Below are 17,683 nucleotides of genomic sequence, written 5' to 3'. Positions count from 1 at the left end.
TTAAGGCAATACCTAATGATTAGTTCAACATTTCACAAAGGAGCCACATCTTTTTTTTAAATACTTCAAGAAAGAGCCTAGAAAGGGTGTTAAACAGGCCATATCACTGTGAAGCTATATCAAAGTCATGATGTCTCCCAGGCCTATTGGTGCTTCCAGGTCTCCTCGCCTATTGCCCCCACGACTGGCATGTCCAGTCCATCGAGGAATCGTTCCATCTACGTATCCCCGTTGGGGGGTTCGGAGGTATACAGCTCTCGGTAGAAGGTCTCAAGTGTTCTGTTGACTCTTTTTTGCTCGATTACCAGTCTACCTCTGTTATCCTTCACTTGTGCTATCTCCCTCGTGACTGCCTGCTTTCTGAGCTGGTCAGCCTGTAGGCAGCCAGCCTTTTCCCGGCGTTTGTAAAAGGTCCTCGTGTCTGGCAGAGTTGGTGCACTACTTTTCTGGTGGATAGCTGGTTCAAGTCCATTTGTAGCTTTTTCCTCTTGGCCACATGCTCTACGGTCAGGGCCTCAGAGTATTTTATGTCAACATCCAGGATGGAGTCGGTTAGTTGTTGCCTGGACACCTCTTTTTCCGTATCGTGGAGTATTCTGCTCTTACCATTCCCGGAAGCACCGCTTTCCCCACTGCAAAGATGTTTATCCTCGAGTATGCTTTGTGCACCGGTGAAAAGAAAATTCCTTCTTACAGGGGTGTAGGAACTGCCATGGGTCTACTTCCCCCAACTGATCCATGAATGTTGCCAGCTCCCAGGCCATGCCTGTCCTTTTCCCCTGATCTGGGGTTCGATTGGTCTGTCAGTTGGTCCTGTACATAGTTGAGCCTGCCCCCCCATGACCAGTCGGTGCATGTCAATGTTGGGGATTTCCATCATGACCTTTTTTCTGAAGCCTGAGCCGTCCCAGTTGGAACTGTACACATTAACCAGGATTACTGGTGCCCCGTCCAGGACACTGCTGACTATGAAGTACCGTCCCCCTTGGTCCGTAACCGTCCTCGGCGCAGTGAACCTCTCCCTCTTACTAAACAGTATGGATACTCCCCTAGTCCTTGTCCCGTAGCATGAATGCTACGTCTGTCCCACCCAGCCCTTTCTTACCCACACTCGGTCCTTCTCCCTCAGGTATGTTTCCTGCAGGAAGACTGTCGGCTTTCAAGCTGCTCAGGTCAGTGAAGACTCTGGATTTTTTCACTGGGCCGTTAAGTCCCCTGATATTCCAGGTAATAATCCTGGTGAAGCGTTTTTGTGTACCCCCTTCCTGTGGAATCAACTATAATTACCTGGTGGTCGTGCCCCTGCACTCCGGGATTTCCCATTGTCCAGGAGCATCCAACAGGGCCGCCACTGTATGCCCATCACCAGGGCCGGCTCAAGGCACCGGCAACTCGGGCTGTTGCCCGGGGCGCCATGAGCTAGGGGGCGCCAGACTCGGGTCCCACGCATACGCAGTTGGGCCGGCGCCAACCAGCGCATGCGCGGTGGCCGCACTCCCCCAGTGTGGCCGCACTCCCCCAGGGGCCCCCCCCCCCCCCCCCCCCCCCCCCCCCCCCCCCCCCCCCCCCGTCCGTCCCCTCGGTCCGCCCCCCCGCTCGCCCGCTCAGTCCGCTTCCCCCCCCCCCGCCTCGGGTCCCCCCCCCCCCGCCTCGGGTCCGTCCCCCCGCCCCCCCCGCCTCGGGTCCCCCCCCCCCCGCCTCGGGTCCTTCCCCCCGCCCCCCCGCCTCGGGTCCGCCCGCCCCACCCCCCCCCCTCGGGTCCGCTCCCCCGCCCTCCCCTCGGCCCCGCGCCCCCCCCCTCGGCCCAGCCCCCCCCCCCCTCGGGTCGCCCACCCCCCACGGCCCCGCCCCCCCCCTCGGCCCCCGCCCCCCCCCCCCCCCAAGGGCGCCGAAGTTCAGCTTGCCCGGGGCGCCAGCAACCCTAGGGCCGGCGCTGCCCATCACGTATCCACTCCAGCATCTCCCTTTGCCCAGGACCCTCCAAAGTGACTGCTTGCGACACCATCTTTTTTCCTCAACCCGTACCTGCCCTGCCGAGGACAGTACAATACCCAACTCATTTTCCCTACGCTGTTCCTTTCCCCTTTATCGTCCCTCTGCCTGCACCCCCCCCCCTCCCCCATTGTGGTGGCCATCCTTCCTGTGCTGGTCTAGCCCCTTCCTCATGTCTGCTGACTGCCCATTCTCCCCGTCTAACCCCTCACCTTCCCCAGTACCCGCTCCTTTCCAAGACCCAGTCTTCCCTTTATGATTGGAATGAGGTAGCACAGTCCCGCACAAACATGCTCACTATCCAATGAGTCTTTTGCTCTTTCCCTGCACAACTCACATTGCTGCCGTACCCACCTCTTGTCCTGGCCGTTGGTTCAGACAAACTAATTTGCTTCCTCCGGGAGTTGAAGTAATGCTCTGAAAAGTACCCCCTTCTTGTACAGGGCCGATTTAACCTGATTAAACTAGGCTCTGCATTTTGATAGATCTGCCCAAACGTCCTGGTAGATTCTGATTCTATGCCCTCCTCGGGTGCTCTCTTTTGTGTGGCGTGCCTAATGCAGGATCCGCTCAGTCCTGGTATCGGTGGAGCTTTGCGATATTCGCCCTCGGCTGTTCCCCAGCCTTCGGTTTTGGTCTGAGCGACCTGTGCGCTTTGCTGAGCTCTGGGGGTTTGGGAAGCTGTCGCTCGCAATTAAGTTACCCAACATTTGGGCGACGTTAGTCAGTCGGGTGTTTGCCTTTGATGCCTTCAGCAGGCCCACAATCCTGATGTTTTATCGTCGGGACCGGTTATCCAGGTCCTTGGTTTTCTCCCTTAAGTTCCCCTGGGCTACCACCAACCTTTTTACTTCTGCCTTCGGGGCGACGATTTTGGTCCGTTAACACCTTTTCCAGACAGAGGATCGTCCTCTCCTAAGTCGCCACTTTCTTCCCCAGCCCATCGATCGTCTTTTGCATGGTGGCCATCGCCTCAGCCACCGCCTTGACTGACTCCTGGATCTCTATCCTGATTGTGTCTGTCATGGTGGTCAGCTCCTTCATCAGGTAGCTCTGCCATCCATCTCCAGATGGTGTGTGTGTGGGGGGGGAGCTGATACTCAGTTCTTCGGCCGTCCTCTCTCCTGGGTGGCCCGGGGACCCTTCACCTCGTGGGTCTGCCGTCTCACCTGCCTGCTGGTCATCGCTCTTTCCACCGCTTCTGTCGCATCTTCAGACCCTCGAGCTCCCGTTGGCTGGCATCTTTTCTTGGTTACACTCCCTTTGCTGTTGCGGGATTTTTTTTCCTTTGAAATTTGGACAAAATCTAACTAAAAGTGCCTTTTTTTTGTCCTGGTTCAGAGGAGAACCACCTGATGTGTGTCTGCTCAGCACATCTTCATCATTGGAAGTCGAGATCTTCTATTGTAACCCTGAGGTGAATCTCTGTTCTATTCTCATGTGAAGCATTCTGTGTAACAATGAGTACATAAAGGCTCTATTTGCGTTTGGATTCGATAGTACATACGAGTTTCAGTGTTTATGGGGCGATGGTAGTGTAGTGCTAAGTCACTGGACTAGTCATCCAGAGGCTGAAGCTCTGGGGATATGGGTTTAAATCCTATCGTGGCAGCTGGTGGAATTTAAATTCAATTAATAAATCTGGAATGTGAAGCTAATCTCAGTAATTGTGACTATTAAATCTATCAATTATTGTAAAAATTCACCAGGTTGGCTAATGTCGTTTAGGAACTGGGATCTGCCATCCTTACCCTGGCTGATGTGCAACTCCAGGCCCACAGCAATGTGGCTGACTATTAACTGCCCTCTGAAATAGCCCAGCAAGCCAATTATTATTATTTTTTTAAGGGCAAATAGGAATGGGCTTCCCAGCAATAAGCACATCTCATGAAAGAATAAAGGAGAGTTAGAACCTCCATACAATTGTAAGTTTAAATTGTACTGCAGTGGATTTCTGCTGCGTTGATACTTTGCAACTATAAGTTTGATTTTTAGGAAATCGGATTCACAATGTTAACCCAAAAGCTATGACAAAGTGACCAATTATTTTTCTATTACACGAAAGGAGTCTCAACAAATTATGCTATAAAAAGCAAAATATTGCAGATGCTGGAGATCTGAAACAAAAGTAGAAAATGCTGGAAGCATGTGCCAGACTAATCAAAAGTATGCAGCAAATGCTGTCTCTCCACAGGTGCTGACTGAGCTGACTGTTTCTAGCATTTTCTGAATTTGTCTGCATTTTGTTTAACTCTGGGCACTACTTTATTATGAGTTAATTATGTGCATTAGGCTTGTAGAGAGTGAGAGGAGTCTTGTGGACATTGATCTTTCCTCTTAACACAGTAGAAATATCGGAGTAACATCAAGAGCACTTGCAAAATGCTGCACACTTACTTTTTTTTAATACATTTTTTAGATACCCCCTGCAGACAAGGGGTCAAACTAATGACAACATCATTTAAAAATAGAATGTGACATTGCCTTTTTTTTTAGAACTTGATCAATTTCAGACTTCAAAGTATGTGTCATAAATTAAATAGCGAAGTCAGAACAGCTTACTGCCAAACAGTACAGGATGTTGACATTTCTTTACTTATTATTTATAATATTTCTAAAATATTTTACAAAGTGATGCACGATCAATTGCACAAAGACGAGAGTTGAATACAACGGAGGCTTTATTGCTCGAAGATGTGTGGCCTCCCACAGCAGCTGGCGAAATGGCTGCTGCACGGAGGTCACACATGTTTATACTCTGCCTACTGGGCAGAGCCAGCAGGCAGGGACTACCATCGTACCTGTAGTACACGTCCTACCACAAATCACCTAATATAGGTGCAACAGTGGTTTACCACACAAAGCAATAATGTAATCCAACTTTTATTTATGACTGCACATCTCTTGTCCCACCAGGGTCGACAACGCTCTTGACCACTGCTACCCAAAAATCAAGGGTACCTACCATTCCATCCCCCGACTGCACTTTAGAAAATCAGACCATAAGACGGTGTTCCTTCTCCCGGCATACAAGCAGAAACTCAAGTGGGAGAATCCAGCTAAGAAGGTCATGCAGTGCTGGTCCGAGGAAACAGAAAAGCTCCTACGAGTCTGCTTAGAGACAGTGGATTGGTCCATATTTAAGAACTCAGCGACCAACTTAAATGAGTATGCCACACCATCACAGATTTCATCAGCAAATGTGTGGATGACTGCGTGCCAAAGAAAGCTGTACGTACGTTCCCCTACCAGAAACCATGCCACAATCGCAAGATTGACTCCCTACTGAAGGACAGATCGGAGGTGTTCAAGGTAAGCGACACTGACCGAAACAAAAAATCCAAGTACGACCTCTGCAAAGTCATCCGAGATGCCAAGAGAGAATATCAGACCAAGTTAGAGTCACACTCTAGTGTTATAGACTCTTGGCGGTTGTGGCAAGGTCTAAACAACATTACAGGCCACAAAACGAATCTCGCAGTATCTCCAGCAGCAGCGCACCCCTCCCCAATGAACTCAATGCATTGTGTTTGGTTATAGCAGTAAACCAACAATCCGCTATTTGAGTGCCCCAGCAGCCCATAGCACACCCATATCCACTATCACAGCTCCGACGTCAGAACGGCTTTCATGAAAGTGAACCCTCAGAAGGCAATGGAACAAGTCATTTGTTCATATTTATTTGTTGGGCCTAATTGTCACAACAAGAGGTTAGTTTTTGGGGCAAAAGCATTGTGGTAATGTTTTGAGACCCAGAGTAATGCTCGAGAGACATGGGTTCAAATCCCACATGCAGCTGGGATTTGGATTTCAATTCAACTGATTCATAAATATTGAATAAAAAGCTAGTTTCTTGAGTAAAATTCATGAAACTACCAGGTTATCATAAAAAGCCAGCTGGTTGACTAATGTTCTTCAAGAGTGATAATTGAAGTCCTTAACTAATCAAACCTAAATGCGACTCCAAACCTACAGAAATGTGGTTGACTCTAAACAGACCCTCTGAAATGGTCAAGCAAACCACCCCTTTCATCACTGATACATGGTAGCAGCAATGTGCACCACCACACAAGATGCAATACAGCACCTTCCAAATGTACAACTCCCACCATCTAGAAGGGCAAGGAACACCACCAACGCAAGTTGCCCTCCAAGCCACACACCATCCCGACTTGGAAATATATTGCCATTCCTTCACCGTCGCTAGGTGAAAATCCAGGATCTCCCTTCCTCTCATTACAGCAGGTATATCTACATCACATAAATTGCTGCACTTCAAGGCAGCAGCTCATCGCCACCGTCTCAGGGGCAATTAGGGATGCGTAATAAATTCTGGCCTAGCCAGCAACACCCACATCTCATGATCGAATAAATATAAACACCAGCAGCTTTCTACTACATTGTCTAGAGGGCATCTAGTCCAGGAGAATCAATGTGACATTCCAATCACTGCCATGCAGAGATTATTTACTCAGTCTAGACCAGAGATCAAACACTTCTGGACAGTGTGACTCCAGCATTCTACTTAATATATTTTGTTGATATACTAAATCAAACAGCCCTCGTCTTGAAATCTTTGTTCAGTACAAGTAACAAATGAAACAATTGGTGCCATAATGGAACAGGATTCTTCAGTGGGTTTAAAATATAATTTTTTTTGGCAAATATTTTTATTGCACATTTTTAAATTTAATTACACAAATACAAAAACAACACAAAAACAAGAAAAGCTACCAAACCCCATCCCCCCAAAATCTGATAGTGACCAGCTCTTTAAAATACATAACACACAGTTGCCATCTTGTCTAGAACCTCCCAATCGACCCCCTCAGCGTGTATATAACTTTCTCCAAATACAAAAGTTCGAGAAGGTCTCCCAGGCACACCGAGGCACTGGGTGGAGAAGCGGACCTCCACTCCAGCAGAACCCACTGGCGAGCAATCTGCAAGGTGAAGGCTAAAACATCTGCCCCCACTCCTGCCTGCAGCTCCGGCAGTTCTGACACCCCAAATATGGCCTTTGGGGCAGTGTTTTTCAACTATTTTTCCGGGGACCCATTTTTACCAACTGGCCAACCTTCGGGACCCACGCCGGCCGTCCTTCAGAACCCACCATTTTTTCTTGTTAGCTGCTGACTAAATGGAGGAATCGTAATGGCGCCCAAAGCACGTGATGCCGGCGTTCGGAGGCCGTGACCTGCTCTCTGCCTCCCTCAGGCAGGAAGATTACATAGAATTCTGCATCTCCGATTGCGCAAATTCGCGGTCTTCAGCCACAGCAGCCGGCTTTTATATTCAATTTTTATTTATTTTTTGTAAATTGTAACAATGTCGTTTCACGGCACGCTTAATCAAAGAGACCAAAGCCCATTCATCGTGAGGCTCTTCAGATTCTTCCTGTTTCTTCTCTTCCTTTTCCTCTTCAGCAGCAACAGGGGCAGTGGTGAAAACAACTGCTGCAGCAGCTGGGGCACTGGTACCAGCACCAACGTTGCAGATCAGACTATTGACGCAATATTAGCCAATGCCTTGGCAAACAGACTAGACCAGAAAGGCTCAATGGTCAGACCAGTTGTTTTAATCAGGGCATAGAGTTTGTCCTTCAGTGACAGTGAACTCGTCGTCGTGCAGGATGAGCACGCTGTAGATACAGGCGCTAGTCGCGGGGGGCGGGGGGGACTCAGCCTTAGCTAGAACCGAGACTTGAGAACCGGGCAGAGCGAGCAGCAGCCGACTTTTAACTATGCCGACTGCAAACGGCCTTTTTCCACATAAAGAAAATGCAGTTACACTGCAATCGGGAGCGCCGTGACAGACGGCTCCGCTATCCTCCCGACACACGCCCATGACCCACCCGCAGGTCCCGCCCCCAACTTTGAAGATCACTGCTTTAGAGGATTCAGCTCCAGCTCCCTGCTAAGATCACTGACACAGTGCGAAAGAAAGTGCCCAAATGTTTCCAGCTTTGGACAGCCCAGAACATATGCTCGTGATTCGCTGGGCCCCTCCCACACCGCTTGCACTTGTCTTCCACCCCCTCAAACACCTGACTCAACCTTGCCCTCGTTAAGTGTGCCCAATGCACCACTTTCGTTTGTATGAACCTGAGCCTCGCACATGACGACGTGGCATTCACTCTCCGTAAGGCCTCACACCACATCTCCTCCTCCATTTCACCTTAATTCCCTCCAGCGAGGCCCTGTCCTCCAGCAGCAGCCTCCCGTGTACACTTGAAACTTTACCCTCCAAGTGACAGTAACCTCTCCACCAATGACACGGGAGGCACAACCGGAAAGCTTGAATAAGCTTTCTTTGCACAATTGCGGACTTGCTAGTACCCGAATGCGCATGCGAGCCCGTACTTCTCCACTAACTCCCCCAAACTACCCTTCCGTCACCAGCATCCACAATCCCATCCCCTCACATGACCTGGCTTCCATCTTTACCCAAACTGAATCCTGACCTCCATCCCCCCTCCACCTCCCCAACCCAGTGTCTCCTCCGCATTCGCTGCCCAATAGTAAAAATTATGTGGAGATGCCGACGTTGGACTGGGGTGAGCACAGTAAGAAGTCTTACAACACCAGGTTAAAGTCCAACAGGTTTGTTTCAAACATGAGCTTTCGGAGCGCAGCTCCTTCTTCAGGTGACTGGAGAGGTATGATCCAGAAACATTTATATAGACAAAGTCAGCGATGCCGGACAATGCTTGGAATGCGATAATTTGCAGGTAATCAAATCATTACAGATCCAGAGAGAGGGATAATCACAGGTTAAAGAGGTGTGAATTGTCTCAAGCCAGAACAGTTGGTGGAATTTTGCAAGTCCAGGCCAGATGGTGGGGGATGAATGTAATGCGACATGAATCCAAGATCCCGGTTGAGGTTGTACTCATGCGTGCGGAACTTAGCTATAAGTTTTTGCTCGGCAATTCTGCGTTGTCGTGTGTCCTGAAGGCTGCCTTGAAGAACGCTTACCCGGAGATCCGAGGCTGAATGCCCTTGACTGCTGAAGTGTTCCCCGACTGGAAGGGAACATTCCTGCCTGGTGATTGTCGCACGGTGCCCGCTCATTCGATGTCGCAGTGTCTGCATGGTCTCGCCAATGTACCACGTTTCGGGGCATCCTTTCCTGCAGCATATGAGGTAGACTACATTGGTCGAGTCGCACGAGTATGTGCCGCGTACCTGGTGGGTGGTGTTTCCACGTATAATGGTGGTGTCCAAGTCGATGATCTGGCATGTCTTGCAGAGATTGCCCTGGCAGGGTTGTGTGGTGTTGTGGTCGCTGTTCTGAAGGCTCGGTAATTTGCTGCAAACAATGGTTTGTTTGAGGTTGCGTGGTTGTTTGAAGGCCAGTAGTGGGGGTGTGGGGATGACTTTGGCAAGATGTTCATCTTCATTGATGATGTGTTGAAGGCTGCAAAGAAGATGTTGTAGTTTCTCCGCCCCAGGGAAGTACTGGACGACGAAGTGTACTCTGTCAGTGGTGTCCTGTGTTTGTCTTCTGAAAAACAGGTTTGGCAGCCCCAACCCAAACCCACCCCCCCCAAACTGCTGGTCCCTCTGTAGGACCACTCTTCGTCCTCGCCACCTTCCCATCCCATGTGAATGACAAAATCATGCTTTCCACCCCTACACAGAACGCCTTTGGTAGAAACCGAGCAGCACTGGAACAAGAACCATGGCAGCAGGGTAGCATGGTGGTTAGCATCAATGCTTCACAGCTCCAGGGTCCCAGGTTTGATTCCCGGCTGGGTCACTGCCTGTGTGGAGTCTGCACGTCCTCCCCCTGTGTGCGTGGGTTTCCTCCGGGTGCTCCGGTTTCCTCCCACAGTCCAAAGATGTGCGGGTTAGGTGGATTGGCCATGCTAAATTGCCCGTAGTGTCCTAATAAAAGTAAGGTTAAGGGGGGGGTTGTTGGGTTACGGGCATAGGGTGGATACGTGGGTTTGAGTAGGGTGATCATGGCTCGGCACAACATTGAGGGCCGAAGGGCCTGTTCTGTGCTGTACTGTTCTATGTTCTATGTTCTAAGATATTCATCCTCATTGCACTCGACCAGCTAACGACAGTAGGAGACTATCCCATCTCTGGTGATTTGCCTTCACCCTGCTCACCAAGCTGTCCCCAATCCCTTGCCACCTATAGTCCCAAGTACCTGAAATGTGAGTTTGTCATCTTGAACGGCAACACTCCCAAATTAGTCTCCCTCCCCAGTGGGGTGACCAGAAAACATTCCATTTGTCCCAATTCAGTTTATACCCAGAAAAAGCTCCGAACCACTTCAGTTCCCCCATTATGACCCCCCCCAGCGTTGGGACCAGATCCATGACATATGGATCCGTGATGCCACGTATTACCTCCCCCCACCCCTCCAGATCTTCCACCACCTTCGCCACCTGGAACCCAATTTTTTTGTTTATCAGAACTACCACCCCCCCAGCACCCTACTATCAAAGTCTGAATGGGCCACTTGTCCTACCCACCCTTTAGGGAGCCTTACCTGATCCTTCACATGCAAATGGATCTCCTGCAACAGCACCACATTGGTCTTCAAACTCTTCAAGTGCCCGAAAACCCTTGCCTGTTTTACCGGGCCTCCTAGCTCCTGGACATTCCATGTCACTAACCGGAACGGGCGGCTCTCACCCTCTCAAAGTGTTGAATGAATTGCCGTTCGAACTCCATCACCTCCGTAAATGTATCCACCGTTATATTGGCAGCCCCTCCCGGCCCACGCGCCTCCGCCATCTTCCCTGCCCACACGCCCTTTACTGTGCTCAAACTTCCTGGCAGAGTAGCGCTCAAATCCTTCCTTCCCTGATTTTTCCCACAGGTTCTTGGCCATCTTCCACCAACCACTCTCGACGGGGACAACCTTTCATGAACTTTCCCCACAAAAACTGTGTGAAAAGAGCCTACAACTCAGGACTCTGGCAGGAGTATTCCAACGTGCGATTTCCACCTACATGCCGTCACCAGAAGTCCCCCTGAGTTTAACATATAATTAATTATATCAATTGTACAGCACAAAATCACAATCTTTTGTTCATCCTTGCATTCTCATGCCATTCTGCCTAAAGGAATAGCCAGTTTTATTCATTTATTAATGCCACTAATTAAGGAAGCTACATATTGGTGGCCGGCAAAATTAACAACTGCAATCTTTGCTACAAGAGTAAAATTATCATTACCAATTGGAGCAACGGCAAGTGCAATCAATACAATGACGAGAATATAGCAATAACAATAATACTTCCATAACTAGTATTGGAAAAGGATAATTTGAGGATAATAAGTTCTCCGATGGATAAAGTTCACACAAAGGCTGCACTGCAAGTTAATAAAAACTTTCTATTTTCTTGTATTTACTTAGTTTTACTTCACAGGAAACAGTTATTTTGAAAGCTGCAAAGAATATTCAGCAACGCATGGGATAATTATAGCACTGGTGTTAGTTTTTTAAAAACTACATAAACACTGTAACAGGAGTGGAAGTTTTTGTTACCTGTTCTGGGTTATATTTGGATAGGACCCCATCCCCATGAAATTCCTCAAGCACATCTTTCAGTTTCTTCGACGAATCTATAAACGATATTTCATGAAAAAAATTAAAGACATACAAATGTCATTTTTGTTCTCGGCTTCAATTCTGAAATATTGTGAAATACTTATTTTCTGACACTTCACCTTTCGCAGTAGAAGAAAGTACTTCAGACAATCACCTGATATGGATTGGTCGCCATTTACCACCCAGGGTAGCATCTGGGTAGCGGTGCCTGGTTGGCATTATCAGAGCACCAGTTGGCAGTGCCGAGGTGGCATCAGCATTTCAGGGTGCCACCCTGCCCAGAGGCCAGCCACCCAGGGGCTTCCGATCGCCTGAGGGACCACCCCAAATGCCAATCTGCCTGGTCCACATTTGTGGAGACCAGTGCTAAACGGTGCCCAGCCGGGGCCTCCGAGGAGAGGGAATTCAACCCCGGACGCTGGGTATATCCGATGTAGACATATTCAACTTTATTCAACCCCGCCCATTTTTTGGGGGGGTACCCAGATCGCAATGTCTCGTAAGATTTGCCGGCTATGTCGCACCCCGACTCGGGCATGGTGCGGCCGTTAGATCGCACCCTAGATTGTTTACACAGCAATGTAAATACTTTGATCCAACATCACCTCACACAGCAATCATCATGTGGCAATCTTTTAAGAGAAATTGCTAGTTTTAATAATTTAATTAATATAATCCAATACGATTTAAATTCTAAGGAGAACTTATATTTTTTTTGCTGCATATGAACATCTTGGCAATCACTCTATCTGTGATTAAGAGGAATATTGGCAATGACAACTTCAAAGTAATATACAAATGACATGTGTTCCCCTACATAGCCTTGGCATTTAACTGAAGCATTGAGGTACTCAAAACTCAAAAAGCAGCCATCCATGTGAGGATTGTTATTGTACTTTCAGAGCAAATTAAAATGATCTGGAGCTAATTGTTATTAGTAAAAATGAGGAATGCAACTAATTGGGACAAACATTAAATTCTCTCCTAGTGCATTAATAGGTTTGTTCATCCATGTTAACCATCCATATTTAAGTGTCACTGTCATGAGTTCAGAAAATTAAAAATGGGCCAACAATGTCGGGAAAAATTACTGTGAAAAGACCATAAAACCACATGATTGAGAAATTAGCATATTTTGGTTTTGGCCAAACTGGAAGATTATTTTCGGTTCAAGTGAGATAAATTCCAATTCAGATAGAATACCTCAAATTTAACGACGTCAGAACTTGCCAGTTTTCAAGAACAAAAATCTGAATGCCTCAGTTCAGGAAATAGGTACATGATAACAAATTGATATGATTGCAATGCACTTTAGATTAATAGCCATGTTGCTGCTGATATTAATTCACTTGACACGCATTGGATTAATGACTATTTCATGCCTCCTCCACTTCTCTACATCAGCCTACCCTGTTTAAATGAGAAAATATCAATCAAAATGAAGTGGTGCTAAAAATACCATGTAGTTGCAACTGAGAACTACTTGTTTTATTATTACTGTGAGATTGTACAGTACTCAACTGACTTGGGCCAGCTGCAAGACAACCAGAGTCGATAGATAGAATTGGATTGTATTTGGGTGACCTTCATGCTGACACCCTAAACTGTGAGCCTGTACTGTGGCAAGAATAGGCAAATGTCCTGATCCCAGTAGTTAACTAATTCTATCTCATTCTGCAATAGTCTTTTGTTCATCCTGGGTGCCTTTGCCACATGTGCACTGGGTTGAGTGGGGTCAAGGTTTGCAGGATCAAGGGAAACATCAGGTAAGCAAAGCAAATAAGTATCCAGAAACTCCCCACACCTTTCCAAGCTGGGTCAGGTAGTGTTAAAAGGTTCACTAGAGCACGGGAAAAAATGTCTGGACACTGTCAGATTTCAGGTCGTGGTATTTGAGCTACTCTACCTGTATCAGCAGTGTGGGACACCAGGGAGAAGCAAAAGATACCAATCGTCAATTAGATCCATGTCAATCTTGTGTCAACTTTGTACATAACGAACATGTGATCTTGTGAATTACATGCGGATTTAGAATTGTGTGGCATCCATCAAAAAACAACAAATAAGCCTCCACAAAATGACATGCTTTAAATAATCAGACACCAAAATATCAAACTTCATTACACAATCGAAATGTAACCATTGGAACACAACACTGCAGTACTAGCTGGATTTTTTTTACAGTTAGAATTATAGAACCATAAAGGAGGTAATTTGGTCCCCTGTGTCCGTTCCAGCTCTTTGAAGAGTTATCCAATTTAACTGCCTTTCCCAATTGTCCAACAAATAACAATTGAAAGCAAATGTTATTCAATACCAAATGCTTCCATACTTAATTTTGGAACTTCCCATACCCCTTCTAGTGGGCACTCGATTTTCCTGGAGGATCAAATGGATGATTTATACCCTCCATCTAAAAAGCTCAATGTTCATAAGGAAGAACTGAATTTTAAGGCTAAATGTCAACAACTATGTATTCATTATTTATCAAGATGCAACTACTCCTTTGTCACAATATGTCATAACTTTGGATATTTTAGAATATTACAGAGACAGTTCTAATTAGAAAGTGGAAAATAAAGGATAGGCAATGATAGGCATATGGCACTGGAGCTGAAGTTACTGGATGGCTGCTTTGAATATTAACAAAATATTATTTCCTTTTCTATTACAGCCAGGGCTATGTCGAGTAAACTGCAACCAGTTGCTAGTCAGCACTGAATAACTTTACTGAAAGAGTAATTTTACTTTAATGAGGGTGCAAACTAACTGAACAAATAAGTGTTTCTGCCCAGAATATCCAGTGCCTTCGACGCAGTGCCACCTTTTGAAAGTGACCAGCACAGAAATGGTTTGTATTTTTTGGTCGCTGGTAGATTTATCAAGATCTCAACGGGTTGCAATTTGTTGGTTCTCATGTCACTGAGATAATACAATGAAAATGAAATGAAATGAATGAAATGAAATGAAATGAAAATCGCTTATTGTCACGAGTAAGCTTCAAATGAAGTTACTGTGAAAAGCCCCTAGTCGCCACATTCCGGCACCTGTTCGGGGAGGCTGTTACGGGAATTGAACCGTGCTGCTGGCCTGCTTGATCTGCTTTCAAAGCCAGCGATTTAGCCCAGTGCTAAACAGACCAACAAGATTAAGTTCTGATGAATGAATTGTGCATTCTTGGAGATCAGCAGGCATAACACATGCAGATACATGTACTAAGTGGGCATAACCAAACAGGTGTGGTTCAGCTGGTGGTGCTGTCACCTCCAAGCCAGAAGATTGTGGGTTCAAATCCCACTAGGCTGACAATCCAGTGCAGTACCGAGAGAGTGCTATATTATCGTAGATGCCACCTTTCAGATGAGGGCATTAAACAGAGGACCCAACTGCCCTCTCAAATGGATATTGTCACGATGCCCTGAAATAGTGCGCAGACCAGCCCACTTGTCCTGGAGTGGCAACACAAGTAAAGTTAGATGTTATTTTAAAATACCTGAGGATCTTGGCTGACCCCAATAAACTGTAATCACTTGTAACTTTAACACAAGTAACCTTTTATTATGTACAGTATTATAACTAAATAGGCAAAAAGAAATACAATCAAATACTTTTGGACAATTCAGTCCATCAATCTCTGTATTCCCAGACCATTTGACCCATCAATCTCTGTATCCCAGACAATTCAATCCATCAATTCCTCTATTTCCCCAGCCCATCAATCTCATCCTATCCCAGACATTTGTACACCGCTCTCTCTCCCAGACCAGACAGCCCATCAATCTCTCTCTATCCCAGATCATTCAGTCCAAGGATGTCTCTAAATCCCAGACCATTAGACTCATTGATCTCTCTCTATCCCAGACCATCAACGTCCATCAACCTCTCTCTATCCTAGACCTTTCAGCATATTGATCTCATTCTATCCCAGACCATTCAGTCTATGAATCTCTCTCTAACACAGACCATATTGACATTTAATCTCTCTCTATAACAGACCATTCTGTCCATCTATCTTCCTCTATCCCAGACCATTGGAGCCCATCGGTCACTCTTTCCGTGACCATTAGGTCCATCTATCGCTCTCTCTCTATCCCAAACCATTAGGCTCAACGATCTCTCTCTATCCCAACCATTCAGTCCATCGGGCTTACTCCATCCCGAACCATTCAACACCATTGATCTCTCTCTATCCCAGACCGTTCAGTCTATCAATCTCTCCCTCCCAGACCATTCAGTCCATCAAGCTTATTTCATCTCGAACCATTTAACCCATCAATCTCTCTATCCCAGACCATTCAGTTCAGCGATCTTGCTGTATCCCAGTGGCTTTGTGAGTGGAAAGTCATGTCCTTTCCTCATGCTTCCTCTTAACCTTCCTAATTCCAGCCTTAGCCTCTCTCCTGCATTAGAAATACTCTTCTTGATTGTTTTGCAAAATGTGAAGTAATGCATTTTGGAAGGTCTAATACAGATGGGAAATATACAGTAAATGGCAGAACCCTTAAGAGTATTAATAGGCAGAAGGATCTGGGTGTACAGGTCCACAGGTCACAGAAAGTGGCAACGCAGTTGGTGAAGCTAGTAAAGAAGGCTTGCTTGCCTTGATCGGCCAAAGCATGGAGTTACAAATTGGCAAGTCACGTTGCAGCTTTATAGAAAGTTAGTTAGACCTGGACACTTTAGTGCCGATATTTGGGGTTTCCGAGAAGCCGGAGCTCATCAAGAAGAGGAAGGTCGATGTTGTGGCCTTCACCTCTCTGATTGCACGGCGGTGAATTTTACTGGAGTGGCGGTCGGCATTGCCACCTGAGGTGGCGACTTGGTTTGGTGACCTGTATGACCTCCAGTGGGTGGAGAAGATAAAGTATAAGTTAAGGGTCTCTCCGGAGTTAAGGGTCTCTCCGGGGGGGGGGGGGGGGGGGGGGGGGGGGGCAGTTTGAGAAAAGGTGGGGGATGTTTGTGACCGTGTTTGAGGAACTGTTTGTCACGGGGTGGGGGGTAATCTGTATAGACTGTATAGTTGATTGCTGGGAAGTATGTTTCCTGGGGTGTTTATTTGCTGTAATCTGTTTTGATACATGTTTGTAATAAAATACATTTTAAAAAAAAACTTAGTTAGGCCGCAATTGGGAATATCGTGTTCAATTCTGGCCGCCATACCACCAGAAGGATGTGGAGGCTTTGGAGAGGGTACAGAAAAGATTTACCAGGGTATTGCCTGGTATGGAGGGCATTAGCTATGAGGAGAGGTTGGAGAAACTTGATTTGTTGTCACTGAAACGACAGATGTTGAGGGACGACCTGATAGAGGTCTACAGGATTATGAGGGGCATGGACAGAGTGGATAGTCTGAAGCTTTTTCCCAGGGGTGGAAGAGTCAATTACTAGGGGGCATAGGTATAAGGTGCGAGGGGCCAGGTTTAAAGGAGATATATGAGGCAGGTTTTTTTTTGTTACACAGAGCGTGGTGGAAGCCTGGAACTCACTGCCAGAAGTAGTGAAAGCAGGTTCAACAGTGACTTTTAAGGGACATATTGACAAATACATGAATGGGATGGGAATAGAGGGATATGGTCCCCAGAAGAGTAGGTGGTTTTAGCTCAGACAGGCAGCATGGTCGGTGCAGGCTTGGCGGGGCCAAAGGGCCCGTTCCTGTGCTGTAACTTTCTTTGTTCTTAGTACTTCTTCCTAACGCCCTCTCCCCTTTCTAACAACCCCCATTCTCTCTATGTGCGTGGGCAGTAAGGATTCTGGCCACCACAGGGAGCCAGCACGGCGCTGGAGCTGTTCACGCCGCTCCAGCCTTACACCCTGGCGCGAACTGGGGGAGGTGCCAACCCGCGCATCTGCATGTGGTGAAGCGCTAACCGACACACGGAAGACTCACGGAATGCTCAGGCCCCGGCGGGCGCAGGGGTTCTGGGGCCGGACGGGCAGCAAAGTAGGCTCGTGGGCGGGGGGAGAAAGAGGCTGGCCCGCTGATCGGTGACCCCGATCGCGGGCCAGACCCCATCGACGCCCCCCCCCCCGTGAAGGATCGCTCCCCCCCCCCAACCTAACCTTCGCACAGAGTTCCCGCCGGCAGCGACCAGGGGTGAACAGCGCCGGCGGGACGCTG

At 47.5% G+C, this 17,683-nt stretch overlaps 1 protein-coding gene across 4 annotated transcripts in view; it reads right to left on the bottom strand.

Annotated features, from left to right (window-relative positions):
• Positions 1 to 17,683, bottom strand: part of LOC119961672 (diacylglycerol kinase beta) — a 797,376-nt gene that overhangs the window by 636,617 nt on the left and 143,076 nt on the right. For all 4 annotated transcript variants that reach the window (XM_038788967.1, XM_038788974.1, XM_038788981.1 and 1 more), the window contains exon 3: positions 11,503 to 11,579. In XM_038788967.1, coding sequence (XP_038644895.1) covers positions 11,503 to 11,579 — 77 coding nt within the window. The remainder of the gene's footprint in view (positions 1 to 11,502; positions 11,580 to 17,683) is intronic.

The sequence above is a fragment of the Scyliorhinus canicula genome, chromosome 2, assembly GCF_902713615.1.
Source record: "Scyliorhinus canicula chromosome 2, sScyCan1.1, whole genome shotgun sequence".
Taxonomy (NCBI): domain Eukaryota; kingdom Metazoa; phylum Chordata; class Chondrichthyes; order Carcharhiniformes; family Scyliorhinidae; genus Scyliorhinus; species Scyliorhinus canicula.
The sequence above is the reverse complement of the archived record's forward strand: the minus strand, read 5'-3'. Positions and strand labels throughout refer to the sequence as shown.